This window comes from Leptinotarsa decemlineata, unplaced genomic scaffold (assembly GCF_025532065.1).
Source record: "Leptinotarsa decemlineata unplaced genomic scaffold, Ldec_3_MD MMD2_P_RNA_scaffold_7, whole genome shotgun sequence".
Classification (NCBI taxonomy): Eukaryota; Metazoa; Arthropoda; class Insecta; order Coleoptera; family Chrysomelidae; genus Leptinotarsa; species Leptinotarsa decemlineata.
In genome coordinates this window covers 4,074,559-4,088,627 of record NW_027412534.1, presented here as the reverse complement: position 1 = coordinate 4,088,627, position 14,069 = coordinate 4,074,559, and the positions used below count along the sequence as shown (strand labels likewise).

The 14,069-nt window shown below is 34.9% G+C and overlaps 1 protein-coding gene across 1 annotated transcript; it reads right to left on the bottom strand.

Annotated features, from left to right (window-relative positions):
• Window positions 1-2,566: 2,566 nt before the first annotated feature.
• LOC141480255 (SCAN domain-containing protein 3-like) lies at window positions 2,567-3,205 on the bottom strand. The gene has a single exon (XM_074170129.1). The coding sequence runs from the start codon at window positions 3,203-3,205 to the stop codon at window positions 2,567-2,569; it is 639 nt and encodes a 212-aa protein (XP_074026230.1).
• Between the last annotated feature and the right edge of the window lie 10,864 nt (window positions 3,206-14,069).

Sequence of the window (14,069 nt, the reverse complement as noted above, 5' to 3'; positions counted from 1 at the left end):
AGCCTGTGGCTTTCCTCTTCACACACCGGACAATATTCTTCATTCACGCATTCGTTGGAGTTATGCGCTTCCTGGCCACATTTATAACACAAGTTCGTTCTGTCGGGCCCTTCGCATTCTGCCCTGCTATGTTCGTACGACCAGCATTTCGCACATCTGTCAACCTTCAGCCGCCTTTCTAGCTTACACCTGGCTAATCCTACCTTAAGGTATCCCCCAGAGAGAACTGACTTGGCCATTTGTTTTGGCAAGGAAATTGTGGTTACCGTTGTATCATACATAGTTGGTCTGATCTCGCTGACCTTGCAGTCGTCGCTCCATGACCCAGTGACCTGCCTCACGGCTTCAACCACCTCTTCTTTGGTTGCATCTGCCAACATGTCTTTCACGTATATAGTTTCTAGCAGTTCTTGTCCGAGTTTCCTTATGCTGAGTTGAGTGTTTTCCCTCAGCGCGTTACTAATTGTGTTGAGTGCCTCGTCGTCCCTGTCCAAGGTTAGCAATAATTTTCCGCCTGTTGTGCTCTTAATGAGTCGTATGTGTTTTGACGCAGTACTCTGTGCTACGGATGTCTTGACCGACTCCAATGTTTCTTTGAAAGTTTTTACTCCTCCGTTAACTATGATTTTCCGTATGTTGGCCTGATTTTTTCTTTGCCACTCTATGGGTTGAGTTTTTTTCCGGTGGTGTAAATCTCAATGTTCGTCAGGGATTAGAAACAGCACGACCTAGTGGGAAAAGCTTTGCGTTAGAAGTAATGTGATCAAATATGAATATGAATAAAATCCGCTATAGAGAGAATTACACATGTCTTATGGAATCATAGTATGTCAGAAAAAATATTTCTATGATGATATATTAGTCTGAAACACTATATTTATAGGAACAACAGTAAAAATTTTGAAATAAATTGTTTTCGCGCTATAACAATATCCAATTTGAAAGCGCCAAGTTGTATTATTGTATCTTCATCATGCAGCACGTAAATGTTATACTGATTGAAAGAATAGAGAAATCAATGTGTGAAAACTCTATATTAAATAAATTGAACTGAAAGAAATTCTTAGATACTCTTGTTCGCATTCTTCAGCCTAGACCAGGGGTCGGCAACCTTTTGAGACGGAAGAGCCAAAAGTTACAAATTACAAAATTTCCCAGTTTTCAAAGAGCCACTAACATTTTTGTTTCAATATTATGGTATTTGATTAGGATTAGGTAGATAAATTTGATTTTTTATTTAAAATAAATAGCTTTAAATATGTATAACATTTACAAGTTTTTCATTAATGGGAGCATTGGCCTTGCATGCCTTTTGAAAGTTTTGGTAAATCTGGCTCATAGCTTGTTGTTTTTAGTTTCAAGCACGCCTCTAAATTTTTATTTGTTAGCTGGCTTCTTGTTTTACTTTTTATTATATTCATGCAAGAGAACGCTTGCTCGCACGAATATGTTGACCCGAAGATTGTCAGCACGCCAAATGCCAACTTCTTCACCTCACTGAAGCATTCTGGGAGACTATTCCATGCATCAAATATGAGTGTCTCAACTCGCGGCATTTCTTTTAGAGCTGTCCACTTGTGCTGCGTAATGTGCATGCTTTTCTGGACCTCCAACTCTTCTAATTTGCTCTTGAGTTCTGTGAACTTTCCACTCCACAAATGTTTGGTTTTCAAATCCAACAATTGCATTTGAAACGAACCAGCATCAATCCCAAATGGCTCAATATTGATCTCCTTTAAATTTGTGGTGAGAGGATTTACTATGAACGCCAGAGTAATTGCGTTGGTTTTAAATTGCTCAAATCTCTCAGCGAATCCATCCTTCATTTTATTTATAGTAATGCTGAAGTAATTTGTGTCAATAGTTGCATTGTTTTCATCGCGATATTGCTTCAGATTTTTGAAATGAAGTAATTTTCCACTCTCCATGTCTTCGATGAAAAGAAGTAATTTATTTTCAAAGCAAACCACTTCTTCAAGCAAGGCATAGGCTGGGTTTCCCTTTCCTTGCAGTTTGACATTTAGCTCGTTTAGTTTCATTGTGATATCCACCATGAAGTAGAATTTTTGCAGCCATTTGTCTTCTTTCAATTCGGGATGGACAATGCCTTTTTCATCGAAGAAAATTTTTATTTCAGTCAAGCAAGAAGCAAAACGTTTCAATACGTTACCCTTTGAAAGCCATCGCACTTTATCGTGCAGAAGTAGATCAGAATACTGGCTTTCTATTTCTTCAAGAAATTCCTGAAACTGGCGATGGTAGAGTGCTTTTGCCAAAATGCTGTTAACGATCTTAATAACCAAGTTCATGACCTCAACCATTTCAGTCGGGAATGTTTGGGCACAAAGCGCCTCTTGATGAATTATGCAGTGAAACGTTAAAATTTCGTGGTTTATTTTTTGCCGAAGATTCGTTGTTACCCCTCTATGTATTCCTGTCATACTTCTGGCTCCGTCAGTTGCTATGGAAACGATTTTATTTATATCGATTTCATAGTCTTCCAGGCATTTTTGCACAGCATTTGCTATATCTTCTCCACGAGTTTGCCCTGAGAGCGGCAGCAATCCTAGCAGTTCTTGTTTTGGACCTTGACGAAAAGGGTAACTTGTGCCGTGTCTTTTATGTCGCAAGACTCATCAATAGCAATTGATAAAGCAGAAGCCAGTTGAATGTCTTCCACTTGCATGTGTGTTATATTTGAAGACATTTTTGAAGTTCTATCTTGTACTGTTTCAGCAGATAATGGCATATCTTTAATTTTCTTCATGATTTCGGTTTTGTTTTTGAAATCACGAAACAGTTCTTCAGCTCCACGTATGAAACAATCTTTGACGTACTCACCATCTGTGAATGGTTTCCCTCTTTTTGCAATTTGTAGTGATATTGCGAAGCTTGCCAGGTTTACATTATTTGAAGATTGCGCCCAGTTACTTAGCATAGAACTCGACTGCTGTTTTTGTTTTTGAAGCTCTTTAACAGCTTTTTTTCGTGTGTCACCGGATGAATATTTGGCAGCGAATTGGGTATGTTTTGTAGTGAAGTGTCTCTCCAAATTTGACTTCTTATTGTGTGCAAGTTTTTCTTGGCAAATCAGACAAGTCGGAAGGCCATCTGTGTTGCATATGAACGCAAACTGCTCTGTCCAATCCTGATTAAATGCTCTATTTTCTTCTTCAGTTCGTCTCTTCTTTTTATCAGATGCCATTCTGATGGCGGAGCTGAAATAGATTTTAAAATTTTTTCAGCTATCTAAAACGGGGTTAATAAACCTTTAAATAATCAATTTCGTTAATTGCTAATGTGTAAAGAAGTGAACTTTGTTAAACGTTAAAGCGTATGCATAAGTAGTGTACCTCCAGACAAATTCATTTTTTTAAATTAACCATAGAAGTATATTTGCTTCCTCGCTACCGAAAGCTCAACACATATAAATCATATTCATATACAGTAAAGCGTCTTTATAACGCTTCTCTTGGCGAGTAGAGAACACGCGTTTTAACCGTGAAAGTGTTATAAACGGGAAATTTTATATTTGACAATATACATCATCGATAAACACGTTGCATAGTGCACAAATTGTGAATCTGATATTCACAGAAATCATTCTCAAGCCACAGAACAAAAATCACGGTGATTTGTGTGTTAAAAATGAATGGTTTGAAACAGATAAAATTATTTTGTTTGAACAAAAGCAATTAACATCATTTTACAAAATGGACAATTTATAAAAGATTTAAAAAATAAATCCTTTTCAATGATTGGCGCAAAATCATTTTAATTTAAAATCATGCTATTGTAATCGTAGATGATTTTCATTTTTTCTTTAACTGTATGATTTTCGCGTTGTTGAAGCCACCGCGAAAACAGGTTCAAAATTTAAAACTCTCGAACGGTTTTCACGTTGAAAAATGTTTTACGTGTGTTAACTCTCGAAACAACAACAGGAAACGAAACCAATACATAAGAAAATTAAGTGATGGAAACTAGAGCAAAAAAAAAACCGGAAAGCTTTCCCCGTTTAATGGGTTCTGAGAAAAAAAGGACCTCTGAAAATCACGTTACATCCATTGAATTAGTTAAGTTGTCGAACATTGAAAGGAATTTGTAAAGAAAAACAAACTTGAAGAACTGCATAATTATTACAGTATAAAATTGGAAATAAAATTAATAAGAGAATGTTTAGCGATGAATTACAATATATTGTTGCTAAACCAAGTTCCATTTTGGCAAGCAAAGTGTAATAACGAAAAAATTGTCAATGAAATTTAATAGAAATGATTTTGGGATAAAGAAAAACAGCACTATATCCGGGAAAGCGTTATAAACGGGGGGGGGTTATATAGAAGTTTTACTGTATAATACGTATCATACCAACATGAAACAAACAGAACACAATAGTACTATAACTATATTTACCTATTGATTCTGAGAGAGTTCTGACTCTGACAGCGAGCGTTGAAGTACACAGTTTCTTTTCTCTTTTAACAAACCGCAGCGCCTTACCGTTTCACTCTCTTATCTAATATTCAAGTTGTATTTAAACAGCGCACCAATCAAAGTTAAAAAATCTTTCATTTAAATATGTCTCTTTCTTGTCTCACATAAAGAGAAGAAGATAATTCTTGAAATGGTTTCTTGTCTCACATAGTTCTTCTCACCCCCACTTATTCACACTGTCTTGTTCTCTGTTGAGTGTTTTTAACCTACTAAACAAACAGAACAGTGTTGCCAAAGCGGGCAATCAACCGTCCGTAAACTCTCTACCCCACTTATTCTCACTGTTCTCTGGTGACTGTTTTTATCCTATTTAAAACTTCAAATAGAATAAATTTAATTTAAATTTAAAACTTTTTTTTCCAGTATAATATTTTTATGAGTTTTAAAAATAAAATAATATAATTATTAATATTTGCGCATGAAATTGAAGAGCCACAACTTGGAATCAAAAGAGCCGCATGTGGCTCGCGAGCCGCAGGTTGCCGACCCCTGGCCTAAACTGATCAAAAGTATCGATATTAGGTCGAATTCCGTCTCTCATTCCGGTAAAAAATTTTAAGCTAAGGTAACAAATAATTCTAGGAACTCTCCTTTCACGTCCCTGAGGTTCTGTTCAAACAATGAACTCTTCATGAAATCTATAAGTGAAAACAACGTGATATAATTTCACCTAATTGATGTTGATCACATGATTGGAACAGAGAGAAAGCCATTTTTCCTTCGAGAAAATTGAATTCGCTCATGCATATGGCCTGGATTTCTGCTTTGTTTGTCTCCCTTGCATATTTATCTTTTGAATAGTTTTCTTTTATTGAAATAATAAACCTATTAGTAGTCATCACAATTGTGTCCAACATTTCATCGTTGATAAAATACTGCCATAATTCTAAAGGTTTCTTCAATATTCTTGTGGGTAATCTTGAAATTGGAAGTCTGGTTACCATATTTCAGCTCTCGTACTCACATTTTTTGACGGTACCATTTTTCCCATGTTATACCATTTTTAGCTACAAATACGTTTGAAAATCAATCCTCTTCATTTACTTCTTCCTGGTCAGAAATGTCTTGTTCGGTTTCTGAATCACTATCCCTTGTTTCGAAAATATCATCATCAGAATCAGAGGGCATATCGTCGGGCCCTTCATCAAATTCTATATCAGATTGTGCTAGCACCTCTTGCATGAGATTCATGAGACGTTCCTGCTCCTTTTCATAGTCTCCCATTGCTGAACAATAATGAAAAATATCCATTCTATAATGCTGTTGGCTAACACATGAAAAAATTATATGGGAAGTAATTAAATTGTCAGAATGCACAGAAATTAATGTCATAACAGCATGAAAAATACCTACCTTTCGGAATAAAAACTCAAACACCGTTACCCGCTTCGATCTCACGAACCGATTTCCTTTCTGAATGCTGCACTTCCGCACTGATCTGGTAATAACTTCGCACTGACGTCGGGCGCCTCAAGCTAGGAAGGTACTCGGGTGGGGAGGAAAATACGACTCTTGACGGCTTGAAACAATTCGCGGCAACACTGTGTCGGTCTCAGAGACCGAGTGCGGGTACCGAAGGGTTAAGACCTCAGACTGAGTAGTTTCTTCTAGGTAAAATTGATTAAATAAGATTTTTTTTGAGAAGCGGTGTAGTTGATTTTTATCTATTATTTTCTCAGCCAGTATTTTACCTATGTTAGTAAAATGGCTAATAAATTCATTTGCTATTTCTTATCATTTTTTATTATATCACATGTCCCTTTTTTATTTCATTCATTACTTTTTCTTTTTAGATCCCAGATAATTTGTTTACAGTTTTCCATAAACCGTTAAAGTTATTACCGTTCTTCTCAATTTGTTTTTGATAGTACTTTTTCATTGTCGTATCTATGATTTTATGTAGTTCATTTTTCATTTGATTTACTTTGTTTTATTTTCTGATGTTGATTGAATTCTAAGTTTTTTATGAATACGGTTTTTCTCATCAGTCAGTTCAATTATATGCCTGTTACTTCAAGGACTTAAAATTTTCTTTTTTAACGTTTACTTCATTTGTACTGCTTTAGATTGCCGATTGTATTTTTTTCACGTGTATTTCTGTTGATAGTTCAATGTTTTCAGCCGTGTAAATTTCATACCAGTTTTTCTCCTGAATATTTTTTATCAATTTCTTTTTATTCAGATGATACTTCATTATGGACGGATTATTTATATGTTTTTTTTGTGATGTGAGTTGGAGAACTATGGGAAGGTGATCAGTTATATGTTCCTGTATTATGTAAGGCGTATATGTGAAAATGTCTGTTTGATCTTTCATAATAAAATTATCTATAAATGTTGTTAAGCCTTGTACGTGCGTGTATTTATTAATATAAGAAAGGAAACTAAATGTGTCTTCCATCTTCAGGAGGAAATTTACAGAAATTTCTCTAATCGCCATTTTTTGCAGACATACACAATTGTGGTTCGACACACAATCGTCGCTTTTGAATGTGAAATATTCAGAGTTATACAGAAAAAATGAATTTTCCGGTATAAGTGCCTTGAATTGACTTTGACTATATGTGGGGATTGAAGTGGTAGTATTTGCTATTTTTGGGGTTTAGTATTACTATAAAACGAATATATATATATATATATATATATATATATATATATACATATATACATCATTATAAATAATTAATTATATAAATCAAACTCTGCTCTACTTTCGCTTCTATTGGGAAGCTTCTTCAGGGCGTATAATTTAATGAGTTATGAATTTTTTCGCCATTGAATAACATTACAATTGATACTTACAGTGAAAATGAGTGAAAAACAATTAATTGAACATATAAATTGACAAAAAAGTTTAACATTTATAGGATTTTTTGTGGGTTTGACAAATTTCATACCTTCACATAAATGTCATTTCTTAATGGGTGTGATGATTTTATAATTTTTGACTCTAAAGAAAGAGTTATTGATTGATGTAATTTTTGTTATTATTATGTTTCTGATGTAGTTCCAGTAAGTTACTGTATATGCTGCTGAGATTATCAATGTCAGTTTTCTTATTCATACAATCAAAAGACTTATTAATTTCAACCATTTCAAGAAAAATGCCTTTGGAAATATTTTTTCTGTATGTAAAACTTTAATATTAGTGTAATTTGGTTTATGTTCTGTTTCTATAGAATGTTGTGCTAATGCACATGATTTCTTATTGACCCATTAAGTCCCACGGCCTTTTTCATTTTAAATCAAATTTCTGAACTGTGGATGAGTTTGAAAACTTTATTATAAACAAAATGATATAAGACAGTAATGTTATAATGTTAACAGAAAGTGAGCTATATATAATATATGTACTTAAATGAGTACACTGGAAACTATGGCAACATAAACGATAAATTATTCAGAATGATAAATTTGGAAGCAATCACGCTCAATACATGAGGTAACTCCACATTTTGCGCAAAACCATCTAGCTCTCATATGGCACTGCTTACATCTCAGTTGTTTATCCAATTTATTTGGAAAATGGTCACCTTCTTGGAGTCTTATGCCATCGGGTACTGATCCTGAGGGCCTAGTTCTTGAGAACTCTCCTTTTAGAAACATAACTAGGTAGTGCCGTGCTATATCTTTTTGAAAAGCCAACAGATCCATTTTTTCTTGTGAAGCTAGTTGATGAAGCGTCCATCACAACTGACACATTGATCATGTGTGTGAACAGTACCCACCACCATTTCTTTCCTCGAATGTTGATTCGATAGTTATTTACAGCTTGGTCCTGCAGATCAACACCACCCATACCATGGTTGTAATTTTCAAAGACTTTGGGCGGTGGAACTTGAACTTTTGATTTTGCTGCTGTCGACCACCGTCTGACTTGTCCGAGCGGCTCCACAGAATCATGATTTGTGGCCATGGTTACTACATTATTATCTTTCCAACGTACGAAAAGTAATAGAGAGTCGCTATCGTAGACGTATTCAAATTCGCCTCGGTCCCTTTTTTGAAATAATTTTACTGCTGAAAGCGGACATTTCTTTGTTCTGTTTTCTCTGACTGTGCCTGTGGCTCTTTGGCCGCTGGCTTTCAAAGTTTTCAATAAAGCGTGGCTGGTAAAATAGTTGTCGAAGTAAACAATATGATCAGATGGAACTGCCACAATTTCCAACAAATCCAAAACCACTCTGATTTTTTGATATTTTTGCTCCACAATAAGTGTCAAATGCGTAACAATAGCCCGTGGATTCGCACAACATCCAATCTTTGTACCCAAACCGGACCGGCTTTCCTCTTATAAACTGCTTTGCTGAATGATGGCCAAAATATTTGACCATGGCTTCGTCAATGGAAAGTTCTTGATGAAATACCCCATATTGTTGAAACTTTTGATTCAATGACTTCATGAGTGGTCGAATTTTTGCCATTTTATCATTGTTGTCCAACTCATCGTTATTTGCCAAGTGGATATATTTTTTAATTTCCTGGAATCTGTTCCGTGACATAGCGTTTGACACAAAAGCTACACCAAGATCTTCGTCCAAGCTCCAATAAAGTTTTTCACGTGGTAGCCTATGATATCCACTAAGCAATAAAATGCCAAAAAATATCTTTAGATCTGCAGTTGATACAGAAAAACTGTGATTATTTTTCTGAGTAGAATACAGGTTTGTTTGATCTCTAGTATGTTGAAAAATGTCATCGTCAAATTTTTTTTCGAATATTTATACAGGACTGAAATTTTCAAGATCATTCTTCATTATTTCGAGTCGATCTGCATATCCATTTGTTTCTGGCATATCAATTTTAGTAGGTCGTTGTTCCCATTTCGGTTCCGGAACTTTCTTGGCTGGCTTTTTAGTTTTGTTAGATTGGCTTCTAGAGCGCTTCGTCAAAACTGCCAAAGGAACATTGTCTTCGGAATCATATTCTAAATCTGAACCATCTGAATAATTGCTTCCACTATCATTGTTATGAAAATGTAATTCTACTTCTCCGGCTACATCTCTGGGAAGTGTATTTTCTCTTTCTTGTATGTAGTCATCGTCATCATCTTCTTCGTCCGTTTGAGAATCTACATTGGGTGGCAAGACCACAATATCAACAGAATTCTGTGTTTCAGATGTTTCCAAATCATCCAAAGCCATATCCAAATGTTTGTAGTGTTTTCTACCATAAAAACTCTTCGTTGATAAGGGTTGAAGTTCATCAGTATCCAGTATGCCTATAAAAAAAAATTGGTCTGAAAATCTCAGTGTACTCAATCAAGTACAGTAGAAATCAAATGGTTTTGCTGTTATGATAAAACACTTGCGTGAGATCAATATAGTATAAAATAGTATTGTAACACTTAGAGAAGTTGAATATATAGCACACACTTGCCTAAAACCGTCAGCAAGCAGTATAACAATTTTTTATTACAGGACTGAAATCATGCACACGTTGTTGTTGACAAAACAAATTCTTTCCATGTAAACAGGTATACAGAAATCTGCACCATTCAAGAATTGAGCAAAAGATACCTACCACACACCGAGTAGACAGTCGAAACTTATGAAATGTATGTATAGATGGCACTAGGGTCATTTTAATGAAGTGTACCCAAATGAGTACATTGGGAATTAATGGCTTAAGCTTTATAACACTTTTATGTGAAGTTATCCTATCATTCAGAATTCTAAATGTTGTCCCAATATAATCCACTATATATATATACAGGGTGTTTCAGAATTCGACGGACAAACTTATACCACGTCATTCCTCTTGCAAAATGATGAAAAATGAGGTAGGACATGTGTGTCCGGAAATGAGCCGTTTCAGAAATACAGGGCGTTGAAGTTGCAAAATAAAAAGACCCTTTTCGTCGTAGCTCCCGGACTAAAAGGAATAAGTTAATGAAACTCAGCAAATCGATTACGAGCTAGAATGTGCTTCCTCCAGTGGTATGTTTGCTTCAGTATCAGTAGCCAGTGGCGTTCCAGCGGGGTAATAGCTTATATTTCCCCCCTTATTTTTTACGCCACTGACTTTATATACACAACCGTCTTTTTTTTTTTATTCCTTGATCAATTTTACGTAAAAACCAAATGAACATTCACTATGAAAAAACCAGTAGTTTTCGAGAAAAATTGAGTTGAACTGATAGGTGCATTCTCATATGGGAATATTAATAATCGAGTAAAATAATCGAAATTCCAAAACCGAAATTATTTGAACTCTTTCATCATTCTACCATTCATTGTGTGCTTGAAAAATTATTCACTTCGGTAACATATTGCGGATTTTCTACCATTTTACCAACTTTTTTTGCAGATATGTTGTGAGCCCGCAGACCTACTGAATGGCTTTACCTCGAGATTTATTTTTTAATAAAATGTTCCATCCAAACGATTTTCAAAGACAATTACGAATAGTTGGCAAAACTGAACTCAGAATGTTTTATCGAATTATCTTCTCTCACTGGGTAAAAATCCAAGTTTTATCGATTAACCAAAATACCATTACTTGTTTCAACCTTAGCCATCTACAATGTTTCCTGGGCATATCTATTATAGTTTTGTTAGATAACTGTACCGATATTCTCGAGTTCTTCAGCCACTGGTTGAATAGTTTCAGAATACATTCACGTGACTTATAACAATCTTTGATCCACCTAAGCAATGAGGATTACTTTATTCATTGACAACAATAAATTTGTTAGGGGGCAGTGGAAACGAAATGAGATTCGTATGACACTTCCAAGTTAACGTAGCTGTCAGAAAGTGTTTGATTGTGTATTTCGTATAATAAAAATGAATTTTACATTCGAAGAGTTAGCGGACATGCACCTTATTTATGGAAAATCAGGACGAAATGGAAGGTTGGCACGAAGAATGTATCGTGAAAATTTTCCTGGAAGAAATAGAATTCCTAATTGGAAAACGTTCGAAAACGTGGACAGAAGACTCAGGGAAACAGGAAGTTTTTTAATTACCAGAAGGAATGCAGGTATACAGAGAAGTGTAAGAAATTATATCACAGAAGAGGAGATATTGAACTATGCTGCTGAACATCCGTCTGAAAGTAGTAGATCTGTAGCTAGAGTGCTGCATGTGTCTTCATCATCTGTTTGGAGGACTTTGCATGAACAGCAGTTATACCCATATCGACTGAGAAAAGTTCAGGCACTGAAACCAGAGGACTATCCAGATCGAATTGAATTTTCTCGATGGTTTTTAAGTATGTGGAGAAATAATCCGGAATTTATCAAGCAAGTGTTATACACTGATGAGGCAAAATTCACAAGGGAAGGTATTTTCAATTCTCGCAATAGCCATATTTGGGCCGAGGAAAATCCTTTTGCTATTCATCCTCATGGCCATCAAACAAAATTTTCATTGAATGTTTGGGCAGGAATAGTAGAAAACCGTTTAATTGGTCCTTATCTTTTACCAGATAATTTGAATGGGGACAATTATAGCACTTTCTTGGGAGAAGTATTGCCTGAATTGTTAGAAGATGTTCCTCTGAATATCCGGAATGGAATGTGGTTTCAGCACGACGGTGCTTCTGTTCATTTTTCGTTAGCTGCTAGAGAGTACCTAAATCGGAAATTCGGTGACAATTGGATTGGTCGAGGTGGACCCCACAAATGGCCTGCCAGATCACCAGATTTGAATCCTGTTGACTATTTTCTTTGGGGTCATATGAAGTCACTGGTTTATGAAACAGAACCAAAAAGCCAAGAAGAATTAGTCGCCCGCATTCAAGCTGCATCGATAACGATTGCCGAAAATTTAGAATCATTTGAAAAAGTGCGATTTTCTATGTTGCGCCGTTGCAGATCGTGTATAAGTGTTGACGGAAAAAATTTCGAACAATTACCCTATTGATTATTCATCAGATGTTCTCATTATTATTCAAAAGCACATTTGAATTTTCAATGTAAATTTCAAAAAGAAATTCGTGTTTATGACTCACTGTTCTAGAATTTCAACAGTATTGTTTCTTATCACATTATCTAAAATATGTGTAGAGAAGGTATATTTTGAACATGATATTTCTACTCAAAGATGAATTATGAGTACCGATATCCAATTAAGAGTTATGTAATTAGCTGTAAATAGACAACTTCCATTTCTTCATTTATTTAAAAAACTTCATTTACTGACTAGAGTTAGCGAAGATCTTATCAGATGGTTATTCAAATAAATTGACTTCTTCCAAATACATTTCTTTTTTTCAGGCGTATAATTAGAGTCTACTGGTAAAATTTTGTTTTTCGGCTTCATCTGTAAAAATTTGAAAACACTGTATACTTTGAGAATGTTTCTCATTTTCTCATTAATGAATATTCTTCAAGATATTTACGATTCTACAAAGAAAAGTGTGATTTCACGAATGGGAAAGACAGGATAATTGTGAACAAAAAATAATTTTCCCAAAATCCAGAATAATGGTGTTATTTTAGGATTATTGGAGCCTAACTCAGTCGAGATTCCGAATGATCGCAAATTTTATTTGGGGTCACTTTTTTTCAGATCACAAAGTCACTCGAAGATCTGAGAACAATGAAAACATTTCAACAATAAAATCTATTGACAAGCACGAAAATAAGCCTCAAGAGTTATGATTTGTCATTACAATATGCTAAACATAAAAATTGGTACGATGATAGAAAACCCACAATAATTACCATCACTTGCAAGCGCTAAATTAATGGTAAAATCATAAAAGAGTTCAAATAATTTTGGTTTTGGAATTTCGATTATTTTACTCGATTATTAATATTCCCATATAAGAATGCACGTATCAGTTCAACTCAATTTTTCTCGAAAACTACTGGTTTTTTCATAGTGAATGTTTATTTGGTTTTTACGTAAAATTGATCAAGGAATTCAAAAAAAAGACGGTTGTGGATATAAAGTCAGTGGCGTAAAAAATAAAGGGGGAAATATAAGCTATTACCCCGCTGGAACGCCACTGGCTGATACTGAAGCAAACATACCACTGGAGGAAGCACATTCTAGCTTGTAATCGATTTGATGAGTTTCATTAATTTATTCCTTTCAGTCCGGGAGCTACGACGAAAAGGGTCTTTTTATTTTGCAACTTCAACGCCCTGTATTTCTGAAACGGCTAATTTCCGGACACACATGTCCTACCTCATTTTTCATCATTTTGCAAGAGGAATGACGTGGTATAAGTTTGTCCGTCGAATTCTGAAACACCCTATATATATATATATATATATATATATATATATATATATATATAAAGCGATGGGTAGTCTTGACTGACTAGTTAAGGAGAAATACGGAATAATGTTGGGGATGCAGTCAAAATTGCTGGGCTGTTGTTTAAAGAATACTCTTTGTTATATGGTCGAGCTTTCGAGAATGTTTATTCCCTTCATCAAGACATCTACAATAAATTGATAACATTCAAGCAAAATTGTAAAACAATAGATAAAAAGTACTTACTAACTTGAGGTTATAGTAAAAAGTCGAAAATTTCACTGAGAAACACAAAAATAGTCCTTTTCATTATGTAGAAAAGTGTCACACATTAAATTTTTATAGTTTAAAGAAAATATA

What these genes read in the sequence shown, in the direction of transcription:
- LOC141480255 (XM_074170129.1), bottom strand. Translation starts at nt 3,205, where the DNA reads ATGGCATCTGATAAAAAGAAGAGACGAACTGAAGAAGAAAATAGAGCA.